General features: G+C 42.9%; 1 protein-coding gene, 1 long non-coding RNA gene and 1 pseudogene across 3 annotated transcripts in view; 1 reads left to right on the top strand and 2 right to left on the bottom strand.

Annotated features, from left to right (window-relative positions):
• Positions 1 to 2,378: 2,378 nt before the first annotated feature.
• On the top strand, positions 2,379 to 3,625 carry LOC122123131 (annotated as a pseudogene).
• A 2,194-nt stretch (positions 3,626 to 5,819) lies between these two features.
• On the bottom strand, positions 5,820 to 7,347 carry LOC122123127. The gene is made up of 3 exons (XR_006150323.1): positions 7,256 to 7,347; positions 7,072 to 7,175; positions 5,820 to 5,897 (listed from the first exon to the last, which is right to left on the bottom strand). It is a non-coding gene; the product is annotated as an uncharacterized LOC122123127 (long non-coding RNA).
• A 4,790-nt stretch (positions 7,348 to 12,137) lies between these two features.
• Znf75d (zinc finger protein 75D) overlaps positions 12,138 to 19,064 on the bottom strand; it is a 49,135-nt gene continuing 42,208 nt past the window's right edge. Inside the window, exons 2-5 of one of the 2 annotated variants that reach the window (XM_042697534.1) lie at positions 18,277 to 18,711; positions 16,459 to 16,663; positions 14,083 to 14,169; positions 12,138 to 13,832 (exon numbers count right to left, since the gene is read on the bottom strand). In XM_042697534.1, the coding sequence (XP_042553468.1) occupies positions 12,991 to 13,832; positions 14,083 to 14,169; positions 16,459 to 16,663; positions 18,277 to 18,636 (1,494 nt within the window). In that variant the 5' untranslated portion in view covers positions 18,637 to 18,711 and the 3' untranslated portion in view covers positions 12,138 to 12,990. The remainder of the gene's footprint in view (positions 13,833 to 14,082; positions 14,170 to 16,458; positions 16,664 to 18,276; positions 18,712 to 19,064) is intronic. The other variant, XM_042697535.1, reaches the window with a different exon arrangement.

The raw sequence follows: 19,064 nt of genomic DNA, 5'->3' as shown, positions 1-19,064 counted from the left end.
ATCGATGGCAAGGGAAATATGAATAGAGAGAATGGTAGAAAGGACAAAGAGCAGCTAAATTGTTCAGGCTGATGGGAAAAAAGTAACAGCTCTGAAGATGGAGGAATGGGAGAAGGCTCAGGAAGTAGGTGTAGAAACTCTGTAGAGGTGGAAAGGATGTAGAATATTGGGGAGGAGAGGGAAGCTGTGGGACTTGTTTTGCATCTCTCTTCAAAGGACAAGAGTAATGGTTGGAGATTGTGATTACTTTCACAGTGGGACCTCATGAACTTCCCATCTTTCTCATCACTTGGTCTTGCCATTAACCCCTGTTGTTCTACCTCTTAGCTCTTTTTGTGTGTCTGCCAGTTCTGGGGCTTAAACTCAGAGCCTAGGGACTGTCCTTGAGTTTTTGTGCTCAAGAATAGAGCTCTACCACTTGAACCACAGCTCCACTTACAGCCTTTTGGTAGTTAATTGGAGCTAGGTCTCATGGGCTTTCCTGCCTGGGCTGGCTTTGAACTGTGATCCTCGGATCTCAGCTTCCTGAGTAGCTAGGACTAGGTGCCCAGCAGCTCACTTTTTCCTCTCATCTGCATTAACACTCAGGTCTTCTCACCCAGTTCCATACACGAGCCTGGTTCAAGTTCCTGAAAGTAAATATGTGACTTGCTCAGAACTTTTTTAACCTGTCCTAGGGCTTGAAATCTGGATCTGGGCACTGTCCCTGGGCTCCTTTTGCTTAAGGTAAGCACTTTACTACTTGAGCCACAGATCCACTTCTGGCTTTTCCTGTGATTAATTGTGTATATGAGTCTCACAGACTGTGCTGCTCTAGCTGGCTTTGAACCACAATCCTCAGATCTCAGCCTCCTGAGTACCTAGGATTACAGGTGTGAGCCACCGGCACCTGGCTAGGGAATAGCACTTTTTGAATGGGAGGCATCTCATAAGTCTTCTTGACTCTGAGCTGACTTTACATTGATCAATGGAATTCTCTTCAATGTACTGTTGCCTGACACATTTGCTTAACATGGTGCCAGTACTGACACTTTCTGGCCACATTTCTTTAAGAATTAAGTCTGAGAGGCCCTGTGGGATATTAACAGGTGTCCTAGAACTTACACCCAGTTTGGGTTTGCTCTTCATCACAATCTTTTCCCCTGGGTGGGCAGTTAGGTTGAGGAGAAGAATACTATGGTTGTTTCTCCAGAATGGTGAGGGAGAAGGGTCTTTGGTATTGAGTGACCAAATCCTGCAGAACTGAGCATATACACTTATCTTTCATATTACTGGTGGGAGAGAGGCAGTGTTCAGTTGAGTTACCGCATGGGATATCATTTCTGAGTGAGCCCCTGTCTAGTGGAACCCCAAAACACTATGTCAAAAAAGGCAACCACACACACACAAGCTGAAAGAAATTGAAAATACAGCTTTTATTTCAATGGCTAACATAAAAGATAAACTTTATTCCAAATCTTTCTTGGGAGAGTTTCCATGATTCTGGACTGGCATCAACATGTAAGACACATGGTGTTTTGGTAAAGGCCAACTCCACCCTGGGGCTGTTCTGGTCAGCATCCACAGCCACTTGGTCAGATCCACATCTCCTTTATGTCTCCCCAGTTGTCTGCCTACTAAGAAACCTAGCATGTTGGTGGAACCTAGGCTGGGTTTTAAGTATTCATCTGCCTTCCTTCTGGGAGTCAGCTTTGGTCTTCTGGGGTTGACTGCAGATTGTTCTTTGTCCATGACTGGTAATCAGGGAGGCAACAGAACCAAGCAAGCCTAAAAAAGATGAAGAAATCGGGTGAACCAAGTAGACCAAGGACCCTCTGCCTCGTAGTCCTCTCCCTGCTGCCCTCCCCCTCCACAATTGGTATCAGCAGTACAGTATCTCTCCCACAAACACTTAGCCATGTTACCAGTGGTCAACTGTGGTCTGAAAATATATTAAAGGAACACTTGAAAAATGAACAGTTACTAAGTTTTTAAAGTATGTACCCTTCAGAAGTAGCATGCTGAAATCTTACTCCATTTCACTCTGTCCTGCCTGGGAGCCACATGAATTGTTTGTCCAGCATATCCGCATGCATATTACATGTGACCTGTCTGATAGTTGACAGCTTGTGTTCAAGTGAGCCTTATTTTATTTTACAATGATTCCAAAGCATAACAGCAGTAGTGGAAAAGAAAAAGCAAGGCCTGAAACATGGGAAAAAATAGATTAACTCTGCTATTTTGTAGCCATGCTTCAGGCTATATTGGAAAAAGTACAGAATAGACGGGTCCTAGAAAATATCACCCTTTAGTTCACAAGAGCTCAATAGCTATGGGCATATGATCATATAACATGATGCTTATTGAAATGACCTCCAAGAAATAGAGACAAGAGGAAAATGGCATCCTCCACGGTAGGCAGTCCTGCAGCTGGAGCTACAGAAGGAGCTACAGAAAAAAAAATTCAAAATCAGAAGCCAGATACAGAACAGAGATGAATCAGAACTCCTTACTGTTCCTGATGGTTGGAAGGAACCCCCTTTTTCTAAAGAAGACAACCCCAGAGGACTTTTGGAGGAAAGCAGTTTTGGAACTTTGTTTCCAAAATATAAAGAGGCTTACTTGAAAGAGTGTTGGCCTTTGGTGCAGAAAGTCATGAATGAACATGGATGCATATTTTGTACATTTCTTTGAGATTTTGCTCTTACTTATGGCATTACTTTTAACATGTTAATGCTACCCTGGACCTGACTGAAGGCAGTATGACTGTGTGTACTACAAAGAAGACTTTTGATCCATACATTATTGTTAGAGCCAGAAACCTAATAAAACTATTAGCAAGGAGCGTTTCATTTGAACAGGCAGTATGAATTCTTCAGGATGATGTTGCATATGATATTATTAAAATAGGTTCTTCAGTAAGAAATAGAGCATTGTAAAAAGAAGACAATGGCTTATTGGTGCCATGGGATCTACATTGAAGGCATTGGAGCTCCTAACAAACTGTTACATCATGGTTCAAGGAAATACAGTTTCAGCCATCAGACCTTTCAGTGGCTTAAAGGAGGTTCAAAAAGTAGTCCTAGATGCCATGAAGAATATTCATCCAGTTTATAACAATAAACAATAAACAATAAATAAATGAGAATTAGAAAGATCACAAAATTGGAAGAGATTTTTGCCACAGCTCAAACACAAAAATGTGAACAAACGCAAGGAACCAAAGAAGAAAAGTGTTAAAAAGAAGTATACACCATTCCCACCACCCCAGCCAGAAAGCCAGATTGATAAAGAACTGGTTAGTAGTGATTACTTTTTGAAGGCAAATCAGAATAAACGACAAAATGGAAGCAGTAAAGGCTAAACTAACAGAAGTTCTTAGTAAGAGACAAGAGGAAAGAAACAAAGCATTTATTCCACCTAAAGAAAACCCAGTTGTGAAACCAAAGGAAGCTTCTACTGAAACTAAAATTGACATGGTAAGCATCAAAGAAAAGGTTAAGAAAGCAAAGATGAAGAAGCTGGCAGCTCTTACAGCTGAGGAAGTTAAGCTTAAGATGGAAGCAGATGGAAAGAAAAAGAAGTAAAATAATACAGAAATCTGAACTAGAAGCCAGGCACCAGTGGCTCATGCCTGTAATCAATTCTAGCTCCTCCAGAGGCTGCAATCTGAAGATCGCAGTTTGAAGTCAGCCTGGACAGAAAAGTCTGTGAGACTCTTACCTCCAATTAACCACCAAGAAGCAAAAAGTGGAGCTGTGGCTCAAGTGGTAGAACTCTAGCCTTGAGCACAAAGAGGCTCAGGGACAGTGCCCAGGCCCTGAGTTCAAGCCCCAGGACCAGCAAAAAAGAAAAGAAAAGAAATATACTCCTGACTTACATAGCTATAACCCCTCTGTATATCACCTTTACAATAAAACTTTTTAAATATTTTTAATTTAATATCTTTTATTGTAAAGATACTGTAGAGAGGGGTTACAGTTACATGAGCAAGGTTATGAGTCTATTTTCTATCAAGCATTGTTACACCCTCCTTTATTTTTCCCCTACCATCCCTTTCCTTCCCATATCCCTAACTTCACCCCTCCCCGAAAAGTTGTAGATTGTTTTCAACATAATGTCTTGTATATCTCCTTGTTACAATGGGTCATCCTGTATCCTTATTTCAGAATTTTGTTATTTCCCTTCCCCTCCCCAAATTAGAAAAATGTATATACAAGATGCAGGACACCAGAATCAAATACAGTGAAAACAGGGGTTATACCATGGGGGAAGAACATACAAAGAAATAAAGAAAAAAATCACATAGTACATTACAATAAAACTGTTTTTTAAAAAATATCACCCTTTATCTAAGGTAGAGGCAGAGATCAGTGACAACATACTACTGTAATCATACGGATTGCTATGTCAGTATCATCACATTTGTAACACTAATATTATCATTTCTTTCATTTTGTCAATCTTGACAAAATGAGTGACAGACATGAGTCTGTATCTGGAATTTGTTTTGCTCTGCCTAATGCATTTGATTGTGCTGGTCTTGGGCCCTGAAGTTAGGGCCTGGGCACTGTCCCTGTGCTGCTTTTGCTCAATGCTAGCACTCTACCACTTGGGCCACAGCTCCACTCCTGGCTTTTTTGATAGTTTAGCGGAACTAAGTCTCACAGACTTTGCTGTCCAAGCTGGCTTTGAACTGTGATCCTTAGATCTCAGCCTCCTGAGTAGCTAGGATGAAAAGTGTGAGCCACCAGCAGTGCCAGGCCTCCAAATGCATTTTCAATTCAATCTATCGGGTAAGTTTTCATATCTTGTAGGTCAAGTTACCAAGGCTATCCCCCTATACATCTTCTCTTCCTTTTAATTGCTAATCTGCTCATGTTTTTTTCATGACAAAGTCCTATTGACATTCATAAATGAGATTACACTGAATTCATACATTGAATCAAATTTGGGGCAAGAATTGATGAAATATTTTACTACATAGAAAATAATGATACTTTAGTATCAAATGGGAAATAAAAGTATATCATAATATTTCCTATCCTTTAAAAAAAATCATTCACATAAGTTTGGTGATCACTTTGAACTAGAAATATTTCTGTGTGTGTGTGTGTGTGTGTGTGTGTGTGTGTGTGTGTGTGTGTGTGTGTGTGTGTGTGTCAGTTCTGGGGCTTGAAACCAAGATTTTTGCTCAAGGCTGGATCTCTACCACTTGAGCCACCGCTTCATTTCCAGCTTCTTGATGATTAATTGGAGATTAATGGACTTTCCTAACTGGGCTGGATTCTATCTACAATCCTCAGCCTCTCCCTCATGGGCACTTAGGATTACAGGCGTGATCCACCAGTGCCTGGCTTTCCTTTTTTTAAAAAGTAAACACAGCATCATTGTCTTTCTATGGTTCTGTGTTAAGTAGGAGAAACATCTGGATTACTGAGCCTCAAAAGGGAGAGAATGTTCTGGCCTAGGTGCTGTTCACAGGTTTCTGTGCCTCAATTCCCTCACTTGATATGTGACATTGGCCACTGGTGCAAGCTACATCTCTTTATAATGACTATTTTAGTTCCAGCAGAACAAGCAGTCAAAATTATAAAGCCATGTTTAACCACTGACCCCTAGCTACCTGCACACATTATCCATGTGAGTTACCCTTTAATACTGTCAGTAACTTCCTCTCAATAAGAGACATGGAAGGTACTAGAGCTGGAAAAGTATTCCTGCTCACAAGCCAAAGTTTCTGCAGTGAAACATCCCAGGATACAAACTGTGCATTATAAGTATAGTAACTGCCCAATCATGACCAAGGCTAACACAGAGACTAAGAATATTGAATCCTACCTGGTACTGAAGGCTCTTAAAGCATTCACTAGGTGATGAAATCTTGAGGTCAAAATCTCTGATCTAGGCTCTGGCACCTGTGGAAAGTAAATACTGTTAGGACATTTTTCTAACTCCTACCACCAAAGTGAACGTGGAGTAAGTTTGTATAAGCTGAAGTCAGCATAGCTGAGTGCCTCGAGAACAGATATAGAGATGGTACAGAGACAGGTGACACCTACTCCTCTCCGACCACTTTCCTCTCGCGGCACTCAGGTTTGAATTGGAAGTAACTTAAGTGGTGGTAGTTGGAATTTAGATCTTTCCATTGTGTGTGGAACGAAGATTCTGAGAGTTACTATGGGTCACTAGGACTCTTTCAACCAATCAGGTCCTGGGGCTTAGAGGAAACACATGGGATGAGAAGAAAGGACATTTTTCTTTCTCCCTATTATCTTTCCCAGACCAATGCTGCTGCAACTTTAGATACATGGCTTCTTAATGGTCTGAGGTTATGATAAAACATCTGGATAAATGAATATAATGTTTCATCTTTGCTTACCACTAACAAACTAATTGAACTTATGAACACCAACTCTGCTGTACAATGGCACGGCAGAGATTGTCATTTGTCCAAATTAGTAAAAAAAAAAAAAAAAAGTAATTGGACCAGGCAATTGGCTGCTGTCTAATCCTAGCTACTCAGGAGGCTGAGCTCTGAAGATCATGGTTCAATGCCAGCCCAGGCAACAAAGTCCATGAGACTCCAAAAGCTAGATGGAGAGCTGTAGCTCAAATGGTAAAGTGCTAGCCTTGAGCAAAAAGGCTCAGGGACAGTGCCAAGGCTGTGAGTTCAAGCCTTGGGACCAGCAACCACACACACACACACACACACACACACACAGAGTCATTGGCTAAAGAAGTAAATAGGAACATAAACTCAGGGGCAAGTGTCTGATTTCTAATCCCAGCTCTGCGTGAATTGGGGCAAGTTCCTAAACTGCTGTATACATCCCCTTTTGTAAACTGTAAGCCGCAGCACTTTTACTTTGTGACATAAATTAGATAATATTAAAGTAGTCAGAAACAGTGGCTGGTTTGCAAAGTACTCGTTCACATTTATCTCCGTCAGCCACATGCTGGTTTGAGCTGTTCCTATTAGATCTGTTCATTTCCTTCCAAGTTTGCCCCATGGTGAGCTTATTTCCTCCCCACTTTCCCCCCACTTCCAAAGAAGAGTTCGTGAGATAAGGCCAATCTCTTGGTACTCACAAGATCAGAAGAGGAAGGGCTCTTCGGTCTCAAGCTGATCTCTGTCCCACGCAGGTCTGTGGCTCTGCAGTTCCTTTTGTGTCTCTCTTAAATTCTCCCAGCATCTGCGGTTAAGAACATCATCTGGGTTAATGCATCATATACTGTACTTGCAGAGAGCTAAGGAGGGAAAAAATGAGCCTACCGGCAGTGAGTGAACTCAGTACCAGTTCCCTCCCGAGACTGGGATCCTGAGGTCTGCCTCTGAGCCCAGTGGAGCCCAGTCTCACATCTCAGCCCAAAGCACTGCTGCTGGTGATATTGATGGAGCTGGGATGAGTCATTGCCCTGTGTGACACACAGGATCATGAGATCCTATAGCCTACAGACACACTGACCTTTAGCCTCTGACTACAATATTGCCAGTGGCAGGGAGGGGTGTGTCCTCAGGCAAGAAACTGCATTTTTATGAATGCAGCAAGAAGCATTTATGAAAAATTGTCCAAACTGGAGCAAGATTGAGCACATTAGCAGCAATGTTTTGTATTTTAAAGGGTAATTAGAGAGCACATTTAATTGGTGCAACATTTGTCACTAATTTGTAGAAATCCAAATATTGTGAGACTATTCCTTTGCTTTGGAAATCAATTTGTTAGCAGGCCAAACACTTTGTGCTTTACCTGGCCTGGGGTACAAATGTAATTACTAACAGGAGGTAAATGTGTGTTCAAATTCTATTGCTGGTGTTTATAAAGTTGTACTTAGGCTTGTGGTGCTGACTTAACTGAAGCCTCATTTTCTCATCTGGAAAGTAGGTCATAATTACCCCTGTCATACAGCTTAGGGGACAATGATGGAAAGGGGTGACATTGATCAAGATACATTGTACTAATAAACTGATATGTTGAATTGAAACCTCTTCATAAAACTACTTAAAAATAATAAATCTATTTTTTGGGGTATTGGTCCTGGGGCTTGAATTCAGGGCCTGGGCACTGTCCCTGAGATTTTGAGCTCAAGGCTAGCACTCTACCACTTGAGCCACAGCTCTCCTTCTGACTTTTTGATGTTTAATGAGAGATAAGAGTCTCATGGACTTTCCTACCCAGGCTGGCTTCAAACCACAATTCTCAGACCTCAGCTTCCTGAGAAGCCAGTTTTTATAGACATGAGCCACAGGCACCAGGCTTGATAAAAATATTTTTTAATAAAAATGTTTAAAAAGAAAAAAGGATGTTTGTCACTGGCCATCTGATTCTATTGTGGCTCTTTGATGATAAGTTTCTGTCTCCATTTTGAGAAGCTTGCCCAGAAAGCCTCATGTTACCACCCGCTTCCTTGTATAGCAGCATCAGTCTACAGATGCAAGTCAGGATCCTTGCAGGAAAGGATCCAGTGTACCTCTACAGGGTTGCAGATGGTACTAAGATCAAGGACACATTGACTAGTCAATGCCTATAGTCATCGATCACTGGTATCTTTTTTTTTAAGGTAATACTGGGGTTAAACTCATATCCTTAAACTTGCCATCCAGATGCTCTTTTCTTGAGCCCTTCATATTTCCTCACTGATCTAATTGCCTATAGAAGAGACATACAGGGAATTGTTTCTCTTTTAAAGATCTTGTTCTTTATGTTACATTGCTCTGCACTTGATGCATTTTACCAAACTTTGCTTGAACTAGCTAGCCTAATGGAAATCTCAGCCATGAGTTGTTAGGATTCAAAAATATGGGTTTGGGGTTGTAAAATGACTCTGGATCATGTGTGTCATTCCAAGCATACATATGTTTCTCAACCACTATGTGTCTCCATCACAGCATAAAGTGTGACTGTCACTAGGCTCAGAAAAACAACTCTCCACATTACCACTGGCTGTGTCTCCATCAGGCACTGATCCACATTCTATACATCTCACTGGAAAGAATAATGCCCTGTGCAATGCATGTGTATAGCTAGTAGTCTTCCAAAGAGCAGTTATCACATAATATGTGCACTTTACATTTGTAAAAGCAAAGGCCTTACCAGGACCCTTTAAATGTTGTTGCAGCTGGACGTTTGGTGGCCCACGCCTATAATCTGAGCTAGTCAGGAGGCTGAGATCTGAGGATCACGGGTTGAAGCCGAAGTCTGTGAGATTCTTACCTCCAATTAACCACTAAAAAGACAGAAGTAGAGCTGTGGCTCAAGTGGTAGAGCTCTGGCCTTGAGCCACAAAGACTCAGGGAGCTGGGCACTGGTGGCTCACACTTGTAATCCTAGCTACTCAGGAGGCTGAGATCTAAGGGTCATCAGTTGAAGCCAACCCAGTGAGGAAAGTCTATGAGACTCTTATCTCTAATTAAGCATCCAAAAAAACAGAAGTGGAGCTATAGCTCAAGTGGTAGAGCACTAGCCTTGATGAAAAGAATCTCAGGAATAGCACCCAGGCTGAGTTCAAGCTCCAGGACTGGGACAAAAAACAACAACAACAAAGACTGTGCCCAAGTCCTAATATGGAGCCTCAGGACCAAACACTTAAAATAATGTTGCTGTAGCAGCTGCCCATGATTCTCCTGATTCTCAAGCTTATAGAGAGAACAAGCATTTGGGACACTGTTAGGGCACAATTTAAGCCTTTATCACTTATATTCAGCTTGCTACCATTACTTAACATTTTTAAATTTTTTTATTGTTATTATAAAGTTGATGAACAGAAGAGTAACAGTTACAGAAGTCACATAAAGAGTATATTTCTTTTTGAACAATGACACCCCTTCCTTTGCTTTCTCCCAGTTTTTCTCTTCCATCCTCACCCACAAGTGGCATAGTTCATTTTCAACTTAGTGTCTAGTGAGTAGCACTGCTGTATTTTTTTTCCTTTGTCCCTCCATTTCTGTATCCCTCCTTGCCCTCCCAAAGACAGATAAACAAGACGAAAAGGAAACAAAAACAACATCAAAGAAAAAAATCTCTTGTTCCCATTTCCTGGAGCACATTTTGATAAATATTATTTTATATGATCAGAGGCACATAGGCATTAAGCTTTTGTGTTCCTCTCCGAAGAGTATCCTTTTTGGTCACACTTGTGAATGCTTAGACTTGTCCATAAGTTTTCATGTTCTGGTGTATTTTAGCATTTAAATTTTTTTGCCAAACAATGCAATCATACATGGCCTATTGTGTATATCTTAGCTTTATAAGAGGGTAATTTTCTTTGCCTTCTGTCTCTTGCCAGATGCCACAGTGATGAAGAACCCTTTTGGCTTATGCAGAATGCTCTTAGGATTAAGGCATCAGAGACACTTACTGGCAAACACTTGGAAGAAGTCTGAATGGTAAGTAAGTAAAGCATGGCTCAGCTTCATAGTGGAAATATAGCCATCACAGTTCTTTACTCTTCCTGAGTTCCTTGGGGCATGGAACATCTTCTCAGCACGCAGGTGGACCAGCGTCTCAGGTCATACAGCAGACAAGTCTCCGCTTCCACCAGAGACAAAAAGAGAGACCTATGGTCCTCCACTACGCGCTGTCCACACTCAACATCTTGGGATGGGAACCTAGTTGGGAAAAGATGGCTGAGAAACCACATCCACACAGTGCAATGCCAATTACAACCAGAAGGTCACTCTTAAAGAAATCGTCCGAACTTTTTCAAATTTCCTTGGGACTCTGATCTCAGATGTTATTCTCACTAGAGTAGTGGGGATGAAGTACTGTCAGTGTTAGAGGCTAGAGAGAAACATATATGCTGCAGAAGACTAGAGAAGAATCAGGGTTGGACCCAGGCTTAAGCACTTTTGAGAATAGTTGTCTCACACAAGGGAGCCATGACTGTGAGAGGGGTGAGGACTAAGGTTCAAGCAGTTTCCTGTAGGTGCTGTTTCCATCCAAGCTACCACGCAGGCAGCAAATGAAAGGGACAGTGCAACTGCTCTCTTCTGCCACCTAGTGGTAAATGACATATGGCCTGAGTTCCCTGTCTTTTTCTCCCCCCAAACTCCTACATTAACAACCTCCAGACACTCTGAAAGAACCCTGTTAATCAGGGTTGCCAAAACCTTTCGGGAACTGCTGTGGGTTCTCTTTCCTTTCAGGAAGAGAGGGAATAGCTAGACGGTAAGCATTCTCAGCCTAGCTTGTGGAGGTGAGGGTTCTCCTATGCCTGAAAGTAAGCCATCTGTTTTCACCGTCAGCTTAAAAGCTATGTACCTGTCAAAACAAATTGTCCTTTAAGTCTTGCCAGATGATTCTCATTTGTAATCCTAGTACTTGACAGGCTGTGATCAAAAGAACCATAATTCTAGGATAGGCAAGGGCAAAAAAGTTTGTGAAAACTGAAATTCACCCACTTTAAAAAAAAAAAAAAAGAAGAAGAAAAGAGGGGCTGGGAAGGTGGCTCAGTGATAGAGCGCTTGCCTTGCATGCATGAGGCCCTTGGTTCGATTCCTCAGTACCACATAAGCAAGAAGAAAAAAGCGGGAAGTGGCGCTGTGGCTCAAGTGGTAGAGCGCTAGCCTTGAGCTGAAGAGCTGAGGGACAGCGCCCAGGCCCAGAATTCAGGCCCCACGACCGGACCGCCCCCCCCAAAAAAAAAAGAAAGAAAGAAAAGAAAAGAAAAGAAAAAAGTGTCTCAGTGGCACTTTCACCAGAGTGAAACACCAAGCATAAGTAAGAATGCCAAGTTCAGGAAAAAAAAGGGGGACGTTATTCAAAAAACAATGAAAGTAAAAAAAATGGCTGGAGGTATGACTCAAGAAACAGCTAATAGGTCTTGATTCAAACTCTCGATTTTGCCACAAATACAAACCCAGAAAATTGGTCCCTACAACTTTCACAAAGATAAGGGTGAGAACAAAAACGTCAACTGTGTTTAAGGAGCCCGGTAGTCAACTTGCTGTCTGTCACTGGTGCTGCATGAGCACCAGAAACTAAGGATGTCAACCCAGCTGATTACCCTCTAGAAGTTCTCCCCGCACCTCACACCATTGCTTTCCATGACCCAACCAATTTGACTGCACGAAAATAAAAAATGAACACAAAAAGAAACAGACAAAACTTCCTTTTTTTCATTTTAAGGCAGTATAATTAAAAATGGATAGAAAAAGGTCAGGATGGTTCAACCTTTTGGGAAAAACAGAGGGCGGGGGCGGGGGGAGGGAAAAGTGAGAAGTGCCATTGGAATCACAGCAAAATCACAAACAAGAACATTACTTCCAATTGATAGAGGTGACCAAAGTTACACATAAGGCACATCTCAAAACCCAAACTGCTATTTTGATCAACAGCAAAGGTAGGCAATGCAGTAAGCTAGAATTTACAGTAAGTTACACAAGGACAGGGCCCGCATGTCAATACATCACGACAAATGATCACAGTATTTATGTGGCAGGTGCTGTGTGCTGCTCTTCATACTACTTATGAATGGGCTTTATTTCCTTGAAATGGTCCGCATGTCAAAAGGGAACCACGTTTGAGTCTCAAATGACACAGAGGCTCACAGAAGCCAGTAATTGTGCTGTGTGCTGTGGCAGGAGTCAAGCAAAGTGCTTGTCACCATGGTCCATGACTGAAGGTCCCACTGCTCAAACAAGGAGCCCGAAGGACTGCAACAAGAGGCATTTCTTTCACAGGTTAGACCTTTATGCGTGCAAACACTGTGTATCTGCAGAACAAATGGTTATTGGGATTGAGACGCCACCTCTAAGAGGAACACCACAGTTTGTATGCTTCATTACAACTACATTGGGTTTAGATTGGGGCAAAAACAGTTTCATGGCAACAGTTAAATAAGATCTGCCCAATGCCAGTAAATCAAATCTAGGACAATGGCAAGCGTAGGGGGAATACTCTAGAATTTTTATGTCTTGGAAGGTGAGTTTTCAAAACAATGAAATGTAAAAGGCCTCTGTGCACTGAGCTCAAAGAAAGCTGTTCTTCCAAGACAGCCCATGGCAGGGGCTTAGGAGCTACTGGCAGGTCCTGCAGCACCTGCTTCCTGCCCTGTAGCGGGGAGTCCCTTTCTAAGGTGTGCAGCAAGGTGCAAGATGATGTTCTCTTTGTTGAGGAAACTTTTAAGACAAAGGTTACACTTGTACAGTACTTCCCCTGCGTGCGTTTTTATATGAGACCGCAGGCTGGACCTGTGCCTGTAGCTTTTCTTACAATATTCACAGGTAAATGGACGCTCAGTAGTGTGTGTAACCTGGTGCTGGCTAAGTGTTGCCCGCCGAAGAAACTTTTTCCCACAGGTGGGGCACTCGTGTGACTTTTCCCCTGTATGAGTTTTCCTGTGTTCCAATAGACTTGACCTATGCAGGAACCTTTTGCTACAGTACTGGCACTGGAAGGGCTTCATCTCAATGTGCATCGCCTGGTGTGTGGTAAGTTGAATGTGCTGAGTGAATGTCTCCTCACACTTGGGACACTGATAGTGCCTCGCCTTCACACCAGTGACCTCCTGCTCATCTAGGTCTGGGCTATGAAAGAACCCTTCCTCACACAGGGTACACTTGTGCACGAGCTCTTCTGCACGAATCACTTCGGGACTACCAGGTTGCTTATGAGCATACACAGAACACTTCCCACACTGGGCACAGTGGTGGGCTTTCCTTATGGGAGTCTTCTGCGTGCTATCTCCCGGGTTCACAGGCCTCTCCTGCTGGGAGTTCTCTTCTAGGCAGGACCTCGGGGTGTGCAAAGGTATTTCTAAAACATCCAGTAGCTCATTTGGGAGTGCTTTGCACAGTGCTTCCTGCTGTTCACGTTCTTCTGATAAATCAGGTTCCTGATGTGGATTCTCGTCTAGAGAAACAAACCAAAAAAGAATGGCTGTGCACAGTTCAGGCTTTTCCATGTTCACATCGGTTTTTTTTTTCCTTATCCCTCCCAATATCCCAACCCAGGAGAAGCAACAGAAATAGCAGGTGTCACTCTGACTCACGGAAAAAGAAGAAGAGTTATACCCCCTGCCCAGAGGAAAGGTGGAATCCTCACCCTCGTCCACAATAAAAGCTGCATTTTCCCTTCTTTCCACACATTGAGCCTCACATACCAGTCTGCAAGTTCATCAGTTCGTCTGCCCATTGATCTTCTACTTTATCCATTGGGAAGCTGCAGTCAGACATCGGTAATTCGGGACCTGGCCAGGAGCAAGTGGGTGGAGGGTGGGGGGGGGGGGTGGAGAGTTTGAGTCACCACAGACATCTCAGAGGTGAAGGTGCCCTTCTAGCGCACGTGCCTCCCTGCATCTACTTCCTCCTTACTTTGGATTGCTTCACCAAAAGCCTCTGACGAATTCTCTTTTTTAATCTCTAAAAACAAAAGCAATATGAAGACCACCGCCCCCTGTGCTCCATAGCAGGATTTTCCACTTGCTCTAATGTGTGGAAGAATCAACAGTCAATACTGATTAAGAGCAGAATTTACCAGAGAATATTTCCTAAGTATCGTGGGATGAACATTATTACACTGAGGGTCAAAACAAGGTCAGTACTCCTATTATATCAGTGTGTGAAGAATGAGAAAAACTCTTCTTTGATAAGAAAAAGTGACTCAGAGGTAACGATGAGAATTGGAACACTGTTGCTAGAATAAATAACTCTTCAGTAAGAAATTAAAATCGATTGCAGCTAAAGTGTAGTTGTGGGTTATGGGAAAGTAAATAACCCAAAGATCTACTAGACAGTACTTCTGTGTGCCAATCTAAAGTTAATCCGGTGAAGCTGGGACCTATCCCTTTTGGCAGAGCTATCTTGCCCATCCCTACTTCATTACAACTGGACAAGTACAATGCTCGGCAGTGAAATGTGGGCAGAGACCTGGATGCCACATTCACATATTCTTGTCCATCATCTTCTATTTCACACTTGTTAAATAACTTTCAGATCATTCGTTTCTCAATCTTCTCAACACAGAAGCTCTGTTCCTGTCCACCCCCACCCACCCCCATTCAGAGCAGCACAAGTTCTTTTCTCTAGAATCCGGGTTTTTGCACATGGTGGTCCTCCTGCCCAGAGTCCTCTCCCATCTTTACTTGTACCCGTCAAACTACTAGCCCTGCAGTCCATCCTGTGTTTATCCACATCCCCCTGTCTCCACATAAAGCTGTCGAGCTGGCCCTGCAATGCACTCCCCAGCATCCCACACCCTCCAATGCACCTCCCACTTCACACATACGACAAGCTCTCCTATGGACATAGCTGAACTGTCCACTAGCCCGAGAATCCTTATGCTTTTCGGCCTTGAGTCCTACCAAATCCCAAAATCTAGCACAGAGCCTGGTTCTTCCCAGGGGCTCATGATGTCAGATGACTTAATAATTGTTAAGATGAGAAAAGGCACGTTGTTGCTAAACCCTGGCCCTGTGCTACTATGTAACTTGGGCATACTTGGTTCAATTCTGTTTTATTAATCTTCATTTGTTATCTCAATTCTATGTTCTTGGTTAATGTGCCAGAACACATTGACCAAGTGTGTAGGACTAAGTCAATCCAGCTGCCTTTCTCCATTGGACTTCCTCCTTATTGAATTCACCTTGTCCTGTCAGGAACAGTGAAATGTCAAACTTCAGTGTGTGCAACACCCACCTGGACAGCATATTTCCCATGCACCCTGAATTACGTTGACATGGAAGGCCTGCTTACCACTCTATGAGAAACACTCTTCTAGGTTGGGATTTAATGAGATATTACCTTTATCCTCTGTAAGTGACTGGACTCTTTGCAAGAATCTGAAGAGACAACATTATGCAAGTATTCAGTTTGAATGAGGCCATTATGCCATAAAAAATGGTTCTATGACACACAACATTACACATCATGTGCTCAAAATTTGGTACACAAATGAGTCCTCATCCAAATGAAACCATCTCGCACTGGAGATTGTGTGTGTGTGTGTGTGTGTGTGTGTGTGTGTGTGTGTGTGTGTGCACGCCAGTCCTTGAACTCAGGACCTGGGCACTGTCCCTTATTTTTGATGAACACTAGTACTCTATTACTTGAGCCAGAACTCCACTTATGGCTTTTTTTTGGGTGCTTAGTTGGAGATAAGTCTCCTGACTTCAAACCACAATCCTCAGATCTCAGCTTCCTGAGTAGCTAGGATTAGATGTGAGCCTTTGGCACCCAGATTCCCACTCAAGATTTTAATTAATAATGTTATTGTGCAAAATCACCCAGAATAGAAACAATAACCAGTTCCCAATGCCATTCTATGCAAAGGACATTTTCCTGTTCTACTGTGCCCGGAGAGAATTATTCCTCCTTCCTCCACCTTGTGCTACCTCTTTCCTTTCTTTCTGACCTTCCCCCACACCCTCATATTGTTTTTCCAGGTGGTGACTTTCCACTGGCAAGTTCATAGTTTCTACCTAATGAAAATCTCCAAGAGCTGTCAGGGGAACAATGGCAGAAAGAAACCCTCGCCTTACCAGGATTCACAAAGGGCTGGCATTCAGCGCCAACACTGTAGTTCAGCTCCTGTGGCCCTGCCTGTGGCTTCCAGGCTTCTGGCACTGGGGAATCCTGGTGAGTTCCCTTTGCCTGGAGTGCAGGTGACTCTGGGTGAAAGTTTGGCGGCATGAGTTCCGTTTCCAAGGGCAGAAACTCTTGAAGGATTATGTCATCAAAATCGATCTAGAGAAAAAGCCAGAACTCATCACTCCAAAGTATACACCCAATGGAAGCAAGGACAAATTTTTGTTACTCGAAATAAGCTTTTGTTTAGCAGCAGTACCAAGACCATACATATCCATTTTTTAGTGGTCACAGGAAATCATGCATAAGAAGATATGGGTGAGATCAATTGTAATAGCATGTCATAGTTATTCCAAAATATGCAGACAAGCAGCATGTTCACATGTGATCCATACAATTACTAGAGAGCTATTCCACCTGCTTCTTTCGTTCTTCATATAGGGGACGTGAAACTCACAGCAGACTTCAAGCTGCACTGGCCACATTTCATGTGCTCAGGAGCCAGCAGCGGCTGATGGTCTGTTCTGGACAGGACATGTTCAGGCCCTCAAAGATAAAATCTCATTTACTGAACAAAACCAACAGGACAGAAAAAGGAAGAGAACCACACATGCACTCATGCTACCTTAAGGAGGCAGGATGCTGGGAAAGCCTCCTGTCCTGGCTGTCACCTTCCATGACCAACCACAACAGCTCTAGAACAGTGCTCCCCCCACCCACCTCAGCTGAAAACACCTGTTCCCTCATTGCATTTCAGCTGTGTGTTCAGCCATGGCCTATGTAAACAGAGGCTTCATGTCGTGAGCAGAGGGCACAGCCCTGCCCCCACGGGCTCTTCTGGATATGGGAATCTAAGGGTCAGAGATGGCAGCATCTCTCACAAAGTTGTGTAGTTCCAGGACCCACCAAATGAGGACTCCCCCTCAAACTTTGACATAGGAAAAAGGGACATACCATAGAGGAGTTAGAACACATTTTGCACATTTTAGTATTACATGTTTCCCAGGAATGTTCTCCTGTCCAAATCAAAGCAAGAACATTTTACTTATTGGTTCTTTATACGAAGACTTGTTTGCCATCTTGAGAAATCATATGATAAGTGGCAACTCTACTATAGCACCTGAGCCCTGATGTGAATTTTGGCTGGCCCATCATAACTCCAAGCAGACATGCAGGCACTGAACACTTCATGGAGCCACTGATAGAGGCAGACCATGTTTATGCAGAAATGCATGTAAGATTGAAATACGCTGTTTTCACAAACTTTATGTCCTTTCTGGGCTGTACTCAGGGAAGGGTGGACAAGCTGTTTGTGCAAAGGGCCAAATAGTAACTAATTTTGAACCAGAGGGTCATTTACACTGGCATCTCTTTTGCTTCTTCTAAGATTTTTTTTTTACCCAAATCTTTAGTGAGGTAAAAACTAGTACAAATTCATAAGGCACATATAGGCATTGGAGCTGGCCTGCCAAACATAAAGGGATATAGTAATGCTTTTATTTGATGTAAGAAGATGAATTACACTATGAATTTCTTCTACTAAAAGTAGAAGGCATATTATAATATGTGTGTAATATAGAGGAGACAGGGTTGGATATGGTTGAGAGCCACTGATACACATGCTCATTCCAACAGAAGAGAGACAATGGAAAACAAATGGATGGTGGGAGTTTGGGGCTGTGGAATGTCCCAGACACAACATATCTGTTCTAGACACGGCTGCCTCTGTACCTGTTTTGGTTTACAAAGAAATACCCGCAAACATATCTCACCTGGAATTCTGACTTGTCATATTTCCTCTGTATGTGTTCTATCAGGGAAAAAAGTCTTTCTTTGGTCTGTGGGCCATGAGCTCTCACCCGGGTCTCAATATCAGGAGGCAGAATATTTAGGAATTGCTCCAATACAAGCATCTCCAGGATTTGTTCGATAGAATGCATCTTTGGCTTCAGCCATTCACAGCAGAGCTCCCACAGTTTCCTGAAAGTTTCACGGGGGCCAGCTGCTGCTGTGTACTGCAACTGCCTGAAGAGCTGGCGGGAGACTTCACTGCCTCGCTCATTATCCTGTAGCACGGAAAACCCTCTGTTTGAGAAGGAGTCCATGGGGGCATAATCCATGGGCATTTCCATTGCACCTGCTGCTTATCTGGGGTCTGAGGTTTCAGATCCAAGAGTTTTCTCTCTGAAATCAATGGGGCGAGCCACCTACAGCAGAGAACAGGAAACCATGAGAGAAGAGGCACAGCAGTGGTGACAAGTAGGCATATTCAAATTCCAGAGGTTTTTGAGAGAAGGGTATTGAGCCTGGGGATTTAGGTATCTTGGCATTCAGCAAACAAACGGTCCATGCATGAGAAGTACTGTAGTTTCTGGTTGCTGTCGTATTCACGGTCCTAGAGAGGGAGCTTCTATTGTTTCTTTCCTAAGCATATAAGTTTCATACAGTGGACCTGCTGTGGGTAAACCATAAAAGTACTTCCAACTTTGTGGTAGTGGCTCATGCCTGTAATCCTAGCTACTATGGAGGTTAAGATCTGAGGATCACAGTTCAAAGCCAG

This window comes from Dipodomys spectabilis, unplaced genomic scaffold (genome assembly GCF_019054845.1).
Source record: "Dipodomys spectabilis isolate Male_0828 unplaced genomic scaffold, ASM1905484v1 ptg000221l, whole genome shotgun sequence".
NCBI classification, from domain to species: domain Eukaryota; kingdom Metazoa; phylum Chordata; class Mammalia; order Rodentia; family Heteromyidae; genus Dipodomys; species Dipodomys spectabilis.
The sequence above is the reverse complement of the archived record's forward strand: the minus strand, read 5'-3'. Positions and strand labels throughout refer to the sequence as shown.